Source organism: Amphibalanus amphitrite, unplaced genomic scaffold (assembly GCF_019059575.1).
Source record: "Amphibalanus amphitrite isolate SeventyFive unplaced genomic scaffold, NRLGWU_Aamphi_draft 000319F_arrow, whole genome shotgun sequence".
Classification (NCBI taxonomy): Eukaryota; Metazoa; Arthropoda; class Thecostraca; order Balanomorpha; family Balanidae; genus Amphibalanus; species Amphibalanus amphitrite.
The window spans coordinates 100,424-116,667 of NW_024881814.1; the positions used below are offsets into that span (position 1 = coordinate 100,424).

Here is a 16,244-nt window from a genome sequence, read left to right on the forward strand (position 1 = left end):
ATGCAAACAGACCAATCAGGAGACGCCAATTTACATATCGTTTCCGCTTTCGGTAATCACGGATAATTCACAGGCTGGCGACTAAAGAATCGAAAGATTTTTGGAACGTACGTGTTTATTCTACGGACGCTTCTAGTGAACAGCGCTCACGGTTGTCGACACAAACTTGTGAGCAGACCGGATTCACCTCCGATTCGATCGGAGTCTCGTCAACCCCGTGGCCAGCGGGAATAACTCGCACACTCCAAACACACATAATATACACACAATAAGATCATCTGGCAGCCCGCAGGCGCCATATGGCAGCACGCCGTCCAACGGACCGTTGACGTTACATCAGCCCGGGTCAGGTCAGGTCAGACCAGAGCCCGGCCATTCGCCGCGCGCTTCGTTCCAGGAATACACCGACCGACGTCCCTCTAAAACACACGCGGCCAAACCACACCACTCCGGGCCAAATCACGTAACATAAAGTGATGCAACGCAGCGTCACACGAACGCCCCCGCTTCCCACCCCTTCCCTTTGTCCACTGACGTGGCGTCTAAAATTGCCCTTACTGCGCGCCCAGCCGCCCTCGGCACCTGTCAAACCGCGCACCGCCTCCTGCCACCGCCCTCCTCTCTCCTCTCCCTCACTCTCTCCTGTAACCCGCCACCTCCTCCAACCGTTCATCCGGTCACAATGGCACAGGCAAACCTCCAGTGTCGCCGGGGCGCTGCGCGGGGGCGCCCCTCTAACGCTACTCGTCCCTCCGCCACTATGTACAGGTCAGGTACACGATCAGCACCGCTCCGTGCGGTAGCAGTGACAGGGGGAGCGAGAGATGACAGCCGCCCTCGCGTAAAGGCGCACAAAACCACCACACACGGCGCAAGCTCACTCACACTAGCAGTTCGGTGAGCGGTGCACGGCTTCCATGACTTGTGTAACGCTCCGGCGCGGCGGAGCCTTCGTCGATATGTCACATGTCGCGTCGCGTTCCGCGATTCCAGGCCACACCTCGTGACGAAGAGATGCGTAACGCCACTCGCGCCGCTAGTCTCCGCGCGTCACTCTATGTACTGATTACGTGACGCGTCACACGGGTGCGTCACGGCGTCATGACGTCACCAAGGCGCGGCGCTCAGAGCGAGCCGAGCTTGGGGAGGATTTTCTTGTTGAGGGGTTTGTTGGGGTCACGGGTGACGACCAGCGGGGACTTAGAGACGGTTTCGTGGTACTCCTGCCGGACAGAGGGGAGGGGGCGATCAACAGAGGCCAGGGTGCGTTTATCCGAGGCAGCATCACAGGTGGTGGTATCGCTGATCTTCTATAAACATGAGCCCGCCAATCATCAATCTACGGGCGATCCTGAAGCTGGCTTTAATTAACAGCATAGCTGGCATTCGTCTGGCTGGTATTTAAGAGGAAACGAACTCAAACGATAAAGCAAAAGTGATTCAGATGAGAAATAAACAAGAAGAAAAACAAACACAAATTCAGGTGATGAAAGCACAACCAAGTATGCCGACACAAACAGACTCAGGCAGCCACCCACTCAGCCCAGCGCCTGTCCCCCGTCTCCCGCCCGTCTCCCCGGCCCTATCAGTACCCGCCTGTCTCCCCGAATTGACCCCATACCTGGAAGCAGGGCACGATGCAGAGGCTGACGGAGCAGTCGCGGCACATGTATTTGGTCTTTCTGCGCAGTGTGCGGCCCTGCGAGTACTCGGTGTTCCAGCAGTGTGAACAGGAGACGGCCGGCCCGTCCCGGAGGACCGGCGCGTGCGAGCGGCAGCTCGGCGACCGCTCCGAGGGCGGCTGGGCCTCGTCCGCCTGTCCGAGAGGGGGGGGGGCGGTGAGTGAGGTGGAGGTGGGGGGAGTAATGCTGAGAGGAGGGAGGTTGATTGCTGTTTGCTTCCATACGACACAACACACATGCTCCGGTTCAGTCTATCCCAGCGTGGGTCGACTTGGGAGTGAAATCAGTTTACAACACAATTAAGGTTAAAGCAAACAGCATATCACAACAAATTATATTACAACAGCAACTAATCACACACCCAATTTCCCTCCAGGCTATCGCTATTCCGTTCCAGCATGACTCATCCCACCTCTCCCAAACAAACAAATACAGGCTAGCCTAGCCCATCCCACACAATGCTCGCTCTTAAACCTTCCTCAATCTCTCACGCAAGCCAGTCCTGCCCGTTGCCTTACCGATGTCAGCAGGATCTGTGGCACCGACTGGCTCTGACTGACGACCACCGGCATCAGCGGGGTGGCAGACGAGCCGCCCACCACGAAATACGCTGTGAAAGAGAGGAACGGGGCATCAGAGGGGTGCCCGACGAGCCACCCACCACGAAATACGCTGTAACAGAGAGGGAAGGGGCATCAGAGGGGTGCACCAAAGAGTCGCCCACCACGAAATACGCTGTAACAGAGGGAAATGGGCATCAGACATCAGAGGTATCTAACAACTAACAACAAATCAGAGGGGTGCCAGAGGAGCCGCCCACCACGAAATACGCTGTAAGGGAGATGGGAGGGGCATCAGAGGGGTGCACGAAAGAGTCGCCCACCACGAAATACGCTGTAACAGAGAGGGAAGGGGCATCAGAGGGGTGCACCAAAGAGTCGCCCACCACGAAATACGCTGTAACAGAGGGAAATGGGCATCAGACATCAGAGGTATCTAACAACTAACAACAAATCAGAGGGGTGCCAGAGGAGCCGCCCACCACGAAATACGCTGTAACAGAGGGAAACGGGCATCAGCCATCAGAGGTAACAACTATCAACACATTTAGCGGGGTGCCCGACGAGCCGCCCACCACGAAATACGCTGTAACACAGAGGGGAGGGACATCAGAGGGGCCAGACGGGTCCCTCACCACGAGACACACTGAAACAGCAAAAGGAAATGGGCAATGACATAATGTTGCACGGAGCAGCAGCTGCGCATCTATATGAACTAAATCACGAACTAAATCTAAACTAAATCTATAGAATCTACCTAAATCACGTGATCAATGTTAAATCACTCAACCCAAATATTTCAGCGTCAATTCGTGTACCGTTCCAGCAACTCGACCCGCCCCCTTCCCCTGCTCACCTGGCGGCCCGGAGCCCCCTCGGCTCAGCACGGGCGTGGAGCGCTGCTTCTGTATGGTGGCCGGGCTGGAGCTCGGCTGCGGTACACACGCCATGCTCGGCATCGAGCCCTGTTTGACCAGGGTGCCCTCGCGGGTGGACAGTACCGGAGTCGGTGTCGACATCTGGCGGGAGAAGAGGAAATCAACCACTGTGCAGGACCTGTTGCAGGACAGGTGGGAGGCTTCGAAACTGCCGCCTATTTATCATCATGAGTGGTTGGGGATGATGGAAATCCATGACTTATTGCCATTAGTACAAAGCAGATTACTAGTTAACCTGGGGGAAACTCGTATATCGTACCCTGGTTGCCATTACAAATCGCAAAACTGCTAATAAACAGCGTCTAAAGCAAGAAGCATCAACATGATTGCATTATGGCAGCAGATAAACAAACCGTATTGGTTTATGAACAAAGATAAAAGCCACGATGACGCATATAACAAGTCACCAGTTTCAATCCCATTCAAGTCAACCCTCTCAGCCGGTAATACGAGACACATCCGCAGCTCTATCTCAGCAGGGTGTCTCTCACTGTGTGAGTCCCTCACCTGTCTGACGGGCCAGTAGGAGCCGGTGGGCACGGCCAGGTACGGCCCGCCGGCGGCCGGCGGAGTATCCGACACCAGCGTCTCGACAGAGGCGCTCTGCTGGGAGAGCGGCGGCGGCCGGCCGTGCGGCTCGTCCGCGGAGCCGCCGCCGACCGGCTGGTCACACTCGCGCTTCACACGCGGCTGGCGCTGCAGCAGACAACGCTTGGCGCGCGGAGACGAGCCGTCTGTGGGGGAACGGAGAGGGGTGGTGAGAGAGAAAAGAAAGAGAGGATAAAGAGCGAGTAAATAAAACCAACTCACATGTCTGCTACTAAGTAGAAAAACAGCAGTCACATGAGGCTGAAAATGTGAACGTTTACAATGACAAAAGCAATTAACAGCCCCGAGTTTCCCGCTTGTGGAAAACCTGTGTTACTCTGGCACGTCCTCTCTGAAACAGGTTCAGCCAATGGACTTCTGTATACCGAGGTCCGGCATACCAACCAGTACCATGTTTATGGTTCAGCTAATAAATGTTCAGTTGCAGCAGAACAATTACCATCTAGCTAGGCGGCGGTACCGATGGAGCTGAATTCAAACCGTACCTTCAGCGTCCAGTCCGTCCTTGCCCTTGAGTCCCATGTCGCCCTCGGAGTAGGAGCGCGGTGGCGCCGCCTTCCGCTCGGCGGCCGTCTGGAGAATCATTAGTTCCGTCAGACGCCGCAACGTGATGAGAGGGCCGTGTGCATTACAGCAGGAAGGAGACCGATACTAAATAAAACAGAATTATGGCCATTTTCATAGCTAAGCAAGCCTTGTCCAGCTATTTTTACGTTCAAGCAAATCTGTCAGAAAATACAATGAAGTTCCAATAGCAAACAACTCAACTAGAGTTTAAAAAGTATGAAAGGCATTACGTTAAACAATCAGCCCTCCAACACAGTGTCACCCCCGGCGCCCCTCCCTACCGGCACGGTGGCTGGTTTTCCCATGGGCTGCTCTGGCGCCGATGTGGAGGGCGCGGCTGAGGCGGCGGCCGCGGCCGAGGTGGCAGCGGTCTCCATGGGCCCGGGCTGGGCAGGGGCCGGCAACTGCTCCACCACGCCCGGGTCCTGATCCACCGACGGGTCGCGGGTGAGCACCGTCACCTGTTGGGCCGCTGGGGGAGGGAGAGGGGTCGTCAGGGCAGCCGAGCAACAGGGCGGTGGTAAGAGTAGAGGTACTGGGTCAGAGGCGTCAGAGAGGGATGGAGGGGAGAGGGATGGAGGAAGGGGTGGACAAGACACGGCGTGGGAATAAGAGAAGGCGGTGACACAGAAGAGCTACACAATAAACAGCGTGAGGGACGTAGAATGGAGGCATTCCATCGGCACGACAAAACGAATGTGTGGTGAAGAGTGATACGTGGTGGACACATAAGAAATACTGCACGTTAGAAAATTTAACGGCTAGACAGATGAGTTCAACAACCACCACCTCAAGCGAGAACGGCAGCAGAATATAATGCTATCACGGGCGGCCAGGGGTAGTTCCAAACTAGTAACCCAGCACCTGTTTAATCTACTTTTTGCAGAAGCGATCCAGCGTCAACCACGGATTTTGCTCCCGTGACTTTGGGTTAAACTTCTGCCTCACAATACCCCTCCCCCCCCCAAAAAAAAAACAACGATGCTGGGTCAGGAAGCGCTCCATCTACAACCGCAAAGTAAATAACCCTAATCTAATAACAGGCGGCTTTTCCCAGAACACCGGCATAACCGGCAATTCCAAACCCTCCAGTGGGTGTGACTATCAGCGCATCATCCTGAGCCCGTCCTGACACCCCGGGCCAGCCGAGACGGACAAGACGGAGCCGAGATAGCCTTCCGGCTGTACTCGCAACCGGGCGAGTGACGTCATCCCCGCCCCTCGCCGACAGTCCCAGGGCGACACCCCCCCCCCCCCCGCCTCCTTCGACCAGCGCTTGTGTCATACAGAGGTCGTCACCGATCCAAACACAAATAAACCCACAGCGAAGGCGACGCTCGGCGGCGCCGCTCTTATCAACCGGAGGCGCGGTAGTGTGACCTCATCCAGGCACACTGCGAGGTAGCTGATAAATGACACGAATAAGGGCAGTTGTACTACCTCAATTACGTCTGCATTGGTGAATGGAATATGTAGTCACGCGTTAGAGAACAATGCCTACATTTCCATTAGTTCCTTCTCGATACATATGTAGAACGTGACTAGACCAAACATTACTGAAGGTCCGTGACTCTGGTTTCCATAACAACGCCGCTACATTCCCTCCGTCCCTCCGTAACCACAAGGCGGCACCGTCCCCCCCCCCCTTCGCCGGGGATGACGTCAGCCGCCGACCGAGATGGTCAGCGGCGCGGCAATGACGTCAGCACGGCAGGCGTGACGTCAGCCGTCCGGCGGTAACGGGGCCGCGGGGGGGGGGGAGCGCAGGGGGAGGGGGAGACAGGTGGATCGCGGTCGGAGCGCCGCGCTGGCAGCCCGTGACTGACGGCAGGACGGACAGCCGATACAGCGGCGGTATCGGACACTGTATCGGACTTACGCAGAGCGGTACATCAACATATTGACCGCGACATGTTATATTATCTAACCCGGGAGTATCGCTAGCTGAGAGGCGGATAAGAATGTTTCGCAAATCGTATATGACGGACCCAATGACAGTCCACGCGACGCAGTTGTTACTGCATGATACTCCAAATACTATTACCTAAAATGGCAAACATAATTATAACAAGACTGATGATAAAACCACAATTGTGTATTGCATGAGTAAAATGGAATATAAGCATCATAACTAGGAACCGATCGAGCGCTGTAATGAGATGCATATAGTTCACATTTATAGAGCTCGCCAGGACGAGTAACGTGGGACCTGCGCACGGTATCGTATTACGGACGTGCTCTTCCATTTTCGCGACACACTCGTCACCCACATGACATGTGTCGTCTCCAATTCAATAGCAGACAAGTCGAGTAATTCACCGGGCGCATTACCCAAAGTCTGAATGAACCCTAAGTGGCTGGTGACATTTTCCCCCGTCCACAACCAAGGAAAATGCACCGGACATTACGTATCTTTATGACGTAATGTGATGCCACACATCCTATATAACCTGTTGGAGCCAGCTGACAGTTTACCGCATGTGTTCATATCCGGTTGATTGATGCAGCAAACTTAGTTATATATGAATCCATAACATGACAGGGATTTTACCGCATTTCATTTCATGGTTGCGGATTCGACTGCATCCTTTGCTGTCGTACTCAGCAAAAGAGCACGATAAGCGAATTTCCGCCTCAAAATGTGCTCCTCAGAGTCCTTCAACATTGTGGATTATAATATCGACACCCATGGGCCAAGAAACGACTTTTGATGACCCAAAATGACTAGCTAATTTCCGCAAACTGACCCAACAGACTATTCGGGTGTTAATTACATCGCTAAACGACGAAGAGCTGCGCTGTTTCAGCGCCTTTCAGCGCCAGCGCCTGCGACCTTCGTAACACAGTTCGGTGCGTGCGGCCTACTCTGAAAGCGGACTTAAAACACGCAATAGCAGCTGCTCACGAGATACCCAGCCAAACAGCTTTTGGGCCAGACGGTGGAACTCTGGCCGCTTACAGAGTTTCGGGAGTTTTCGCCCGTTGGATAACGAAAGGTGCATCGTTAAAAAAATGTTACAACGCATGTGGCCTATCGATAAATCCGATAGCACCAATCAAACGTCACCGTAACTTCAGCAAAAAAAAAAAAACGCATTATCACATTAAAGGCTATGTCGAAATGACTGTCGATGCAGCGATGGAATTTGCACGGTCAAGGTGAACCCAAAGATATGTAAAATCGACTTCCGTGATAAAACGTCCCATCAGCCGCACACCACCAGCCAGCCGCCCACGTGACAATGCCAGGAGAGGCATTTATGGTGAAAGAGTGTGAAATGAAATGAAACGCCTAGGAAGTTGCAACAATCTCGCATACTCTCGATGCTCCTAGCACCGCTTATAGAGTCCGATACACACCTGATCTGATAGGCAATCCAGTGGTCAGACAAGCGATCTTTGGGGGACCACAATGGTTCCTGTGGTCAGCACCGCAGACCAGTCAGAGCTGCGTGTGAAATTGTAACACGAATATCGCTTAATAGGTCGGGTGGTCAGTGCCTGTCGTCATGAATAAAAACTACATCACTGATCAATGACCACGAATCTTGACAGAAATCATCCTATTTGAGATATACCAAGCATGAAGCAACAACACACGGAAGATAACACGTACATACGTACGCTTATGCGCTTAACCTTTCAGTGCAAGTCGGTGTAAGCCACCGCAGCTCAGAATTCTGCGTACGTCCAGCTACTATCGTCACGGTCTGGTCTTGTCCTCCTCACTACCGAGCCTTCCGTCGTTGACGAGACTGTTCAGACTTCAGGAACGGCCGAACTGGCTAAGTCATCGGTGCAGTTTTCCCCGGTAACTACCATTTTTCCTGACTAGCATGCACCCCCGTCTCCTGCGCATACCGAGCTCTTACATGGAGTTATCTCACAACAAGCCACGTGTCCAATCCCCGCACAAGCCGCGTCTCCTCTGCTTACCTGGTTCCTCAGACGAGTTGTCCCGTGACAGGCCGGGTCGACGTTTGCGCTTCTTGCTAGCCGGTGTGTCGGGGTCCTTGTTCTCGTCGTTGGAGCCTTGCCGGGAGGACGAGCCGGCGCCCTTCACATCCACCATTCCACGCACGCGCAGACTGGCCCCCAGCTGAGCACGGGACGGGACGGGAGGGGTGTCAACAGTCGAACCGGGGGCAGAAGATGTGTAGGTATACCCGAATGTCAACTGTCTGAGAAATGTCTGACTGATGGACCCACAGGAAAAAAATGATGAATTGTGTAAACTCTTTCAAGAATATCTGCAAACTGATGAAACTCTGACAAAAAGCGATTTAAACAATGAAAAACTACATATGTGATAGCTGCCTATCATTATGTATGAGCAATGAGCATACAGAATGATAACACTTCACCAATCTCACATCCCAGTGGAGTGACTTTATCACCCACACAAGCCAATGATGTCATCATCCACACAACCCAATGACGTCACCACTCACGCTGAGCACGTCGTCGAGGTGTTCGTTGCCCACGTACACGGCGCCGCTGTACATGAACTCGACCACTGCCGACAGGTGCTCGTGCTGAACATCCTTCAGGTAGACGATGGGGTGTTTGCATGGGTTGATGGACAGCAGTTCCTGCAGAGGGCAGCAGATAGGGTCAGGGCTGGGAGGTCACGACAACTCACAACTCACTACACATATTTTATGATTCCAGTCCTGGTAACAAGTCTTGGGTTCCAGGCACGATGGGTGCTCAATGTTTATGTGCCTCCTGACAGGTATGGCTGCGGTTGGTCACAGGCTGAGTCAGTGAGGCTGAGGGGACTGGCTGTATTCAGCTATGTGCATGTAGACCAAGCATTTTGTGAGCAGAAGGTAGAGGGCAGGGCCAATGCAACAAGCTTTGCTCAGCAGAAATTCTGCTCTTGTAAATCCTTCACCTAAAATGTTCAGGCAGTTTCTATTTTGTTTTTAAATCTGCACCAGAGTTTAAGCCGGCAGAGTTCCCCGTACCAACGATCTTATAGTCACTGCCATTCTTTGCAGTCTAGCCCAACAGTATCATGCAGCCCTTTGGCACTATGGCATCATACCTCAAAATAGGCGCTGCAGGCACAGAGCACAACTTTGTGTGCCTGGATGGAGCGACCGTCAGCGGCCAGCGTCACATCCACCAGCTTGCTGTTCTGACGCAGTGTGGAGAAGGCGGCAGCGATGTTGGTCAGGTGGTTGCTCCACTGGAGCAGGTAGTGGTCCGGCATGGTGACACCTGTGCCAAGAGAAGTGGGCATCAAGGACCTGGGGACTGGGGAGCAGTGCACATGAAGGGGCAGCCGCACAAGAATAAGGTGACTGCTGAATAATGAACAAAAAAAATGATTATTCTGATTCGTGATGATCTATATCATTCTTGACTTTCATACAAACAAGAACCACAAAGTTGAACACAGCCATGCCAGCAAAAGATGGTAAAAAGCAAGCAACTTCACTCCTCCACACCAACACACCCTCCACCAGCACCAGATGTCGAGATTGAGATGAGCATGTAAGCCACTGTTGTGTTTATTCCCATATTATGATGCATCTGACATAACAGATCAATCAAGATAACATTAGCAATGCTATCAATTAGTGATCTTGATATCTCAAGCTGAGAGCAGAGGGATAGAATGAGAAGCGCCAAAACATCGCAAAAAGTGCCACTGCTTACCACTCTTACTCGATACTTACTTCAATTCGGGGCGAAATTCTTGGGTGGTAACAATTACGGGTCAATAGTACACAATTTATCACTTATTATCTTGCAGAAACCGGCCGTACTACACGGAATAAACGGAACTGCGATCTCTCAATGATCCGCGATGTGCGTCATATTATGACGCCATTGTTGCGATCCTTGTCAAGGTTATGGATATATTTTTGTGTTTATCTTTTGGATAAAGCACTTCACATGACGAATAATATTTTGTATGGCAATATTTAGAACAACTATTAACAGGAAAGTTAAAGTATTTAAAAAATGTGATAGAAAACATGAGTGTGATTTCCTGAACTGCATAGAATATGTTATTATTTATACCAAAATAAAACTTTGTTTTTCATGACGTAAGTAATCATGTCAAAGAGAAAACCCTTGAAATGACAGTGACATCATAGAAATTCCATTTTTTGCAGTCTTACGTCATACATGACATCAATTTGGCTATGACGGCGTATCGAGTTCATGTCTTTAATTGAAATTGAATTGAATTGTCATATATACGATAAAATCTTTAAAATGAAACTACACCGAGTGCCTAAATGGTCACTAGTCATGCTGGCAGAGGTCGCCAGAAGTTAGCAGGCAAAGATAGTTAGCCACTCTGAAGAAGCACCTTCCGAGAAGTGGGAAGCTCTAGTTTGAAATTGTACCACGAGATGGCGCAGTACTCCTTCATTTACATCGGCTGCTGCATCGGTTTACATAGCCTTGCGTTGCGTTGGTCCAAGAATAGCGCGATGGAAGGCCTGAGTACGAGTTGGAGTATAAACATAGGGGTATATATAAGTAGGAGTAGTGTAGCTCAGGGCGGCATAAGGGACGTATGCACTCCTCATTTATCATTGTGTTCCCTGTCCAGCTCAGGAGTGCCGTCGAGGTTCCAAAGAGCTTGGGACCACGCGGCACGCTAGGGCTAGCATCCCTAAAGGCCGACCCTCCGGAACGGACACCACCGATCCGACGTTTCCAATTTCCATCCATCCGTCCTCACCATTCTCAGAACAAACTCTTCCGCATCCCCCTGACGCTCCCTTTCCGGTCACCCCACCTGACAACCGGTGGACGAGGTCAGGTCACGACCCTCCGTAAGGCATTTGAACCCTGTGGGATCCATTATCTCCTCTGACTCCTATCTCATTGTTTTTGTTTTGCTCATTTACTGGCTTAGGCTCTTCCGGTCCAACGAGACCATTTCGGAGCCGGCGGGTCGATGGATGATATGAATTAGGGCGGTGTTTCACGGGACGCTGCTACCACGCTGCTATCAAATTGCGCGAGCTGACGTCACACTTGCGGTAGTGTTGGAGCAATGGGCCTGTTGATGTTTCCATGGAAACCCAATTTGACACGTGTAAAAGCAGCGTGCTGCTATCACCGGTGAAACAGGGCCTAGGTCTGGGCGCCGGGCGGGCACCCTCAACCCTGGTGCTCCGCCGGGGCTGAGCCTATCCAGTGGACAGGCCACCAAGCCCCGCTAACGGTCACCGCACCCGGCCATGGGCGGCGGTCCTGCTCATGGACCTGAGGTAAGAGCTACCCACGCGGGATGAAGGTGACCGTCCAGCCCGGAACAGAGGGTTCGAGGCGTGGAGGAGAAGTGATTTGGCTACCGTAAGGATGGAAACGTTTTGTTTGTTGTGTTGGAAGGCAAGCCCTTTTGCCCTAAAGAGACCACTATGACTACAGAGTTATGGGATGATAGGACTGGATAGGGCCGGGGATAGCCATTGGGCTGTGAGGGACACCGACAGTGACCCGCGGAGGCGAGACCGTCCCGCTGGGACCGGATTGCCCCCCCCCCCGGTGGGACAGTCCGCCCGCCTGCCTCCCGAACGGTCACCCCGGAAAGGATTTACGGGTTCTGGATGTGAAGAACTCGTTGACTTTGAGCTCTTTACTCCTATGTGGCTTTGTCATTCGTTGACTATCAACACCGGATTGATATAAATATTCATAAATAGGAACATAAGGCCAGATTTATAGGCAACAGAAAATTCGCTGACTGCGGACAAAATTTTCAAGCCTGGCCCTCATCTGACCTATCGCTTTGTTATTTCATATATATAAGCATATAAGCCTCGGCCGAAGGAGAGGGTTAGCATCAGCGCCTGCGTTTTCACTTTTCACCAACAATCGAGCAAGGTTTAGTCGGGAAAAGCGAGTTTTTGCGTCGTCAAGCAGCGACTGGTAACCCATTTTAAGGTCTCAGGTTAAACGGTGACCTCTGAGGTCAGGTCAAATGCCCCAAAAAGGACTCGGGTGAATATTTTGCCAAAAATGGTCAAACTAAAATGTTTTCCCATCGTGCATTCGCCGTGCTCTGATGCGTCGAGTGATGTACGAATAGGCACTTAAAAGCTTTAGTTTGAGTAAGGTAAGGGCAATTTAGGCTTACCTCAGGTCAGGTCAAAGGCCCTGGGCTCACTCAGGTTGCGAAGCTAGTCAGGGAGGTATTGTCGCATGTGGGTAATTGTCGCATATGATGTCGCGTATACCTACTTCGGTTCGGCTGGTCTTTCTCAGTTCATAGAAGGCTTTCTGACTCGTTAGCTGAATGCAATCGAAACTAATTTACGGAGAACTCCGATGGTCTCAAGCGAGGCTAGTGACGTCTTTTATGACATCACTCAACGCTCCCAGTGCAAACCATTAGCGTCGGATTCTGCAACGAGTGCATGGAATCACGATTTCAGGTGTTTGAGATGACCACCGATCATTTCCGGCACCAAAATAATGTAGTATTATATAATATATTTTCCCATATTGACTATACAATGCCTACCTAATGGTGATGCCACGTGACCGGTCACCGTCCTGACCTCGCATGCCTTTTAGAAAAAAAATAATATTAATCTTAAAAAGTTGCGAGTGTGAGTGCAATTATTACCTCTGTTCGTTTACGTTCCCTCTGAAAGGCACTCCGAGAGAGTTTCGAATTATATAATAGTGACATTATCCGTTTTCACGACGGGCTATCCGGCGAATGCACCTAATTTGACCAAATCTGCACCTAATCTTTTTTACAGCAAATATCTTCATTTTTTGAATTTATTTTAGTGTTTTAATCGATGATGCTCTCTGATCATATGACAAAGTAGGCATATCAATGCTTGTGAACCCTAGCTGATAGCTACTAAGAGACACACTGAACCTAATTTGACCAAACCTGCACCTAATCTGCACCAGATGTTCACCAAATGTGTACCAGATGGCCGTCGTGAAAACGGCTAATGTTAGCTCTTCTCATGCCGGAACATTGGGCACCTATTTAGTCTGATCTGCTTGGTCTTACCTGCTAAATTTTTGTAGCTGTTTACCTTACAGGTAGGTAGGGGAAGCCGGGGGAAGCCCGGGCGCGGGGGAAGCCCGGCCACCCCGTTTCCGGCTAAATTATTCACAATAAAATGCTCAACTGTTTGTCCTTTCAGCGTGGCAGCTAAGGTAACGCCAACAAAAAAGTTAAGGCTAACAAAAAATGCATATTGTTAAAGTTATAGAGCAAAAATGATATTTTAAGGGGTTTTAGCTAAAAAGTGAGACATGTTGCACTGTTAATGTTATACCATACAGTACTAATATTTATACGAATGTTATGTAAGGACCGTTTAAGTGTTTGTAGTGAGAGGTGACGAGGCAGGCTGGCTTAAGTATGACATTTTTTTCGAACATCGCTGTTCTAAAATAAAAATTAGCAGATTGGGGTAACCCTGGGCGAGTGGCCAAGCTTACCCCCAACCGAGAGCGATGCCACTAAACCACTGTTATCCATGAGGTAATAGGTACTGAGCAGGTTTGGTTTACACCTAGATCAAAGATAAATTTCGAAAATAAACATGTTATCATAGACAAAGCCAGTCATGTCACTTAAGGTCAACTAGGGTCAAACTACGTGTTTGCAGATAACGCGACAGACAATGAAGCTAGAGCTTCAAAAATGGTGTCGTTGTGTTCTTCTTCATCAGCCGAGTCGAATGATATGCAATATGATGCATTAAGGTAAAAAGAAAATAAATTTTAAGGAATTATGAAATACACATTTTTTGTCAATTTTGCATCACGCTTTTCATCGACCTGTACTGTATATGTGGTAGACGCTAGCTAAAATACCAGTAGTGACATAAACTCTAAGATGTCCAGAGCTAATCAGTACCTTAATATTTCACTTTCCGTTAATATTTGGAAGACACATAATGGTTTCATCAACTCGTTGTAAAGCGCTGGGGAGGTGGCCGGTGTTACCCCTATGCCGGGCTTACCCCAGAAAATTCAACACTTTTTTAAAACTCGATTTTCTCGACCTTATACTTATTCCACGAAACCGAATTTTTGGGAAAACACGGCCAATGAACTTAGCTAGCTAACAGGTTATCAACATTTTATACAGCACGTATGGTATGTAATAAAAATGAAAAAGAGCTTACTATGCCGGGCTTCCCCCGGCTTCCCCTACAGTACCTACCTACTGTTTCCAACATTTTAATGAAACGTCGGTTTTCTTGCTTATTTGCTTTCAAATTCAAATTCAAATCAAATAGGCGTCCAATGTTTCATCGTTAAAAGAGCTATTGGTACCGTGCAGACGTTCACGTATGAAACGATAGGTCAATTACCTGACCTGGCCTGAAAACGCAGTTCGTGGAAGAAGATTCGATGTGAATCAAAGGCAAGTTAGGTCAACTTTCAGCCTTCTATCTCTGTTACGCCGTACGCGTTCCGAGCAATCGCGAGAAAACCGTCAGGGATGTTACCAACCTCTTCCCCTCGGCCGGGGAGGGTTAATTAATTAACGAATAATTGCTCAGTTTCCTCACCCACTTGTATCTGCTGCATAATTGTGTACATCTACATATATCAGAATCACGCATACCTATGACATAACTAACTTGTTATACTACTTAGTAGGTGCTAGTTTCAAAACTATGTACAGCCGGACATGTACTTTATACAGCATCATATCTGGGGGAATCAATTCGTGAAGCATGCATGTATTTATCGCGTGTTTGGCACATCGCAGTAAAATTGGCTCCTGGCTCGCCATTACAGCGCTGTCAGAGGCTACAACCGTGTACCGGACTTACAGCAGATGCCGGCTGTCATCGGCATTTATCAGCACAGATTGGTGATGGCGGCGCCACCACCTGTGTCAGCCAAGGCCTCTCAAGGCGGACCTATAAAGTCGGGCTCCTAGCTGCGTCATCCAACCACTCTGGCACCATGTTCCGCCTCTCAGTCTGCTGTCTCGTCCTAGTGGGCGCTGCCCTCACCAAACCAGCCGCGAAGATCGCGGGCGCCGCAGACGAATGGGAAGACCACGCCGTCTCTTCGAGAGAGGGAGTTCTCCACTCGCCGAAGACTTTTATTGAAGTTGAGTCTAGAAGTGCGGGTGAGGATCCGCAGCCGCTGCCGAAGTCCAAAACCAGCTCTACCGTCCAGCCACCACAACCGTGCCCAAACTATGCGCTCTCTTCCGGCCAGTACTACTTCACATCGCCCAACTACCCCTCCACCAACACTCCCAGCATGGACTTATGCTACGTGTTCACCGGTCCGGATGGTCAGCTGATCCATCTTGACTGCGACATTTTTAACGTCCAGTGCCCTGACGACCAGTTCAAGGTCAACGGTCTGCACTTCTGCGCCCCAAACGGTCCCGACCTGTTCGGGTCGCCACTAACTGTGGAGGTCTCAAGCCCGGGAGGCATCAGCTTCTACTGTCTGCTCACCGTGCCGTAATGGCAGCTGAGATCGACAGCCCCAAGTCGCAACAAATTCGGACGTATACCTGTATGAAAACCACCATCAAGATTGCCACTCTTCCATCACAAAAAGTTGCATAGAGTGCATATGTAGAGTGCATACCTTAGGTACGTATTAGCGCCTGAGCTGTGGTGAGATTTTCTCTAGGTACTCTTAACAAAAGTGCACGCGGTTCATGGCTCACTTCAAACGAGTTTATCATCGAACGACAGCTGTAAATTCGGTACGGTTAGGTACACCGCCATACCGGTTTTACTTATAAGTATGTAAAGTAATCTTGGTTTTACTGAGCATTTTATTTTTATGATGTCTTCATCACGTTATGGGTGGCAGCTGGCATATAAAAATAAAATGAGACTGCTAACTTTTATTAACGCTTATCAGTCGAATCGGTACGCTTCTTAGACCCTTTT

At 50.4% G+C, this 16,244-nt stretch overlaps 1 protein-coding gene across 6 annotated transcripts; it reads right to left on the reverse strand.

The window, feature by feature from the left end:
* Window positions 1-102: 102 nt before the first annotated feature.
* On the reverse strand, window positions 103-10,325 carry LOC122388346 (protein abrupt-like). Of its 6 annotated transcripts, none has more exons than XM_043379371.1 (11): window positions 10,024-10,320; window positions 9,407-9,582; window positions 8,808-8,948; window positions 8,293-8,455; window positions 4,638-4,828; window positions 4,275-4,362; window positions 3,688-3,914; window positions 3,099-3,261; window positions 2,201-2,292; window positions 1,622-1,816; window positions 103-1,223 (listed from the first exon to the last, which is right to left on the reverse strand). In XM_043379371.1, exons 2-11 carry the CDS (start codon window positions 9,572-9,574, stop codon window positions 1,125-1,127), a joined length of 1,527 nt encoding a protein of 508 aa, XP_043235306.1. In that variant the 5' UTR covers window positions 9,575-9,582; window positions 10,024-10,320; the 3' UTR covers window positions 103-1,124. The 6 variants fall into 6 exon arrangements, with proteins under 6 accessions (XP_043235306.1, XP_043235305.1, XP_043235307.1 ...); XM_043379370.1 differs by having other exon boundaries at window positions 10,044-10,317; XM_043379372.1 differs by lacking the exon at window positions 10,024-10,320 and adding an exon at window positions 9,821-10,000.
* Between the last annotated feature and the right edge of the window lie 5,919 nt (window positions 10,326-16,244).

What these genes read in the sequence shown, in the direction of transcription:
- LOC122388346 (XM_043379371.1), bottom strand. Translation starts at nt 9,574, where the DNA reads ATGCCGGACCACTACCTGCTCCAGTGGAGCAACCACCTGACCAACATC. An exon ending in CAACTCGTCTGAGGAACCAG is followed by an intron (nt 4,829 to 8,292) that starts GTAAGCAGAGGA and finishes TCCCTCCCCCAG; the next exon opens with CGGCCCAACAGGTGACGGTG. An exon ending in AGGGGGCTCCGGGCCGCCAG is followed by an intron (nt 2,293 to 3,098) that starts GTGAGCAGGGGA and finishes TCTCTTTCACAG; the next exon opens with CGTATTTCGTGGTGGGCGGC.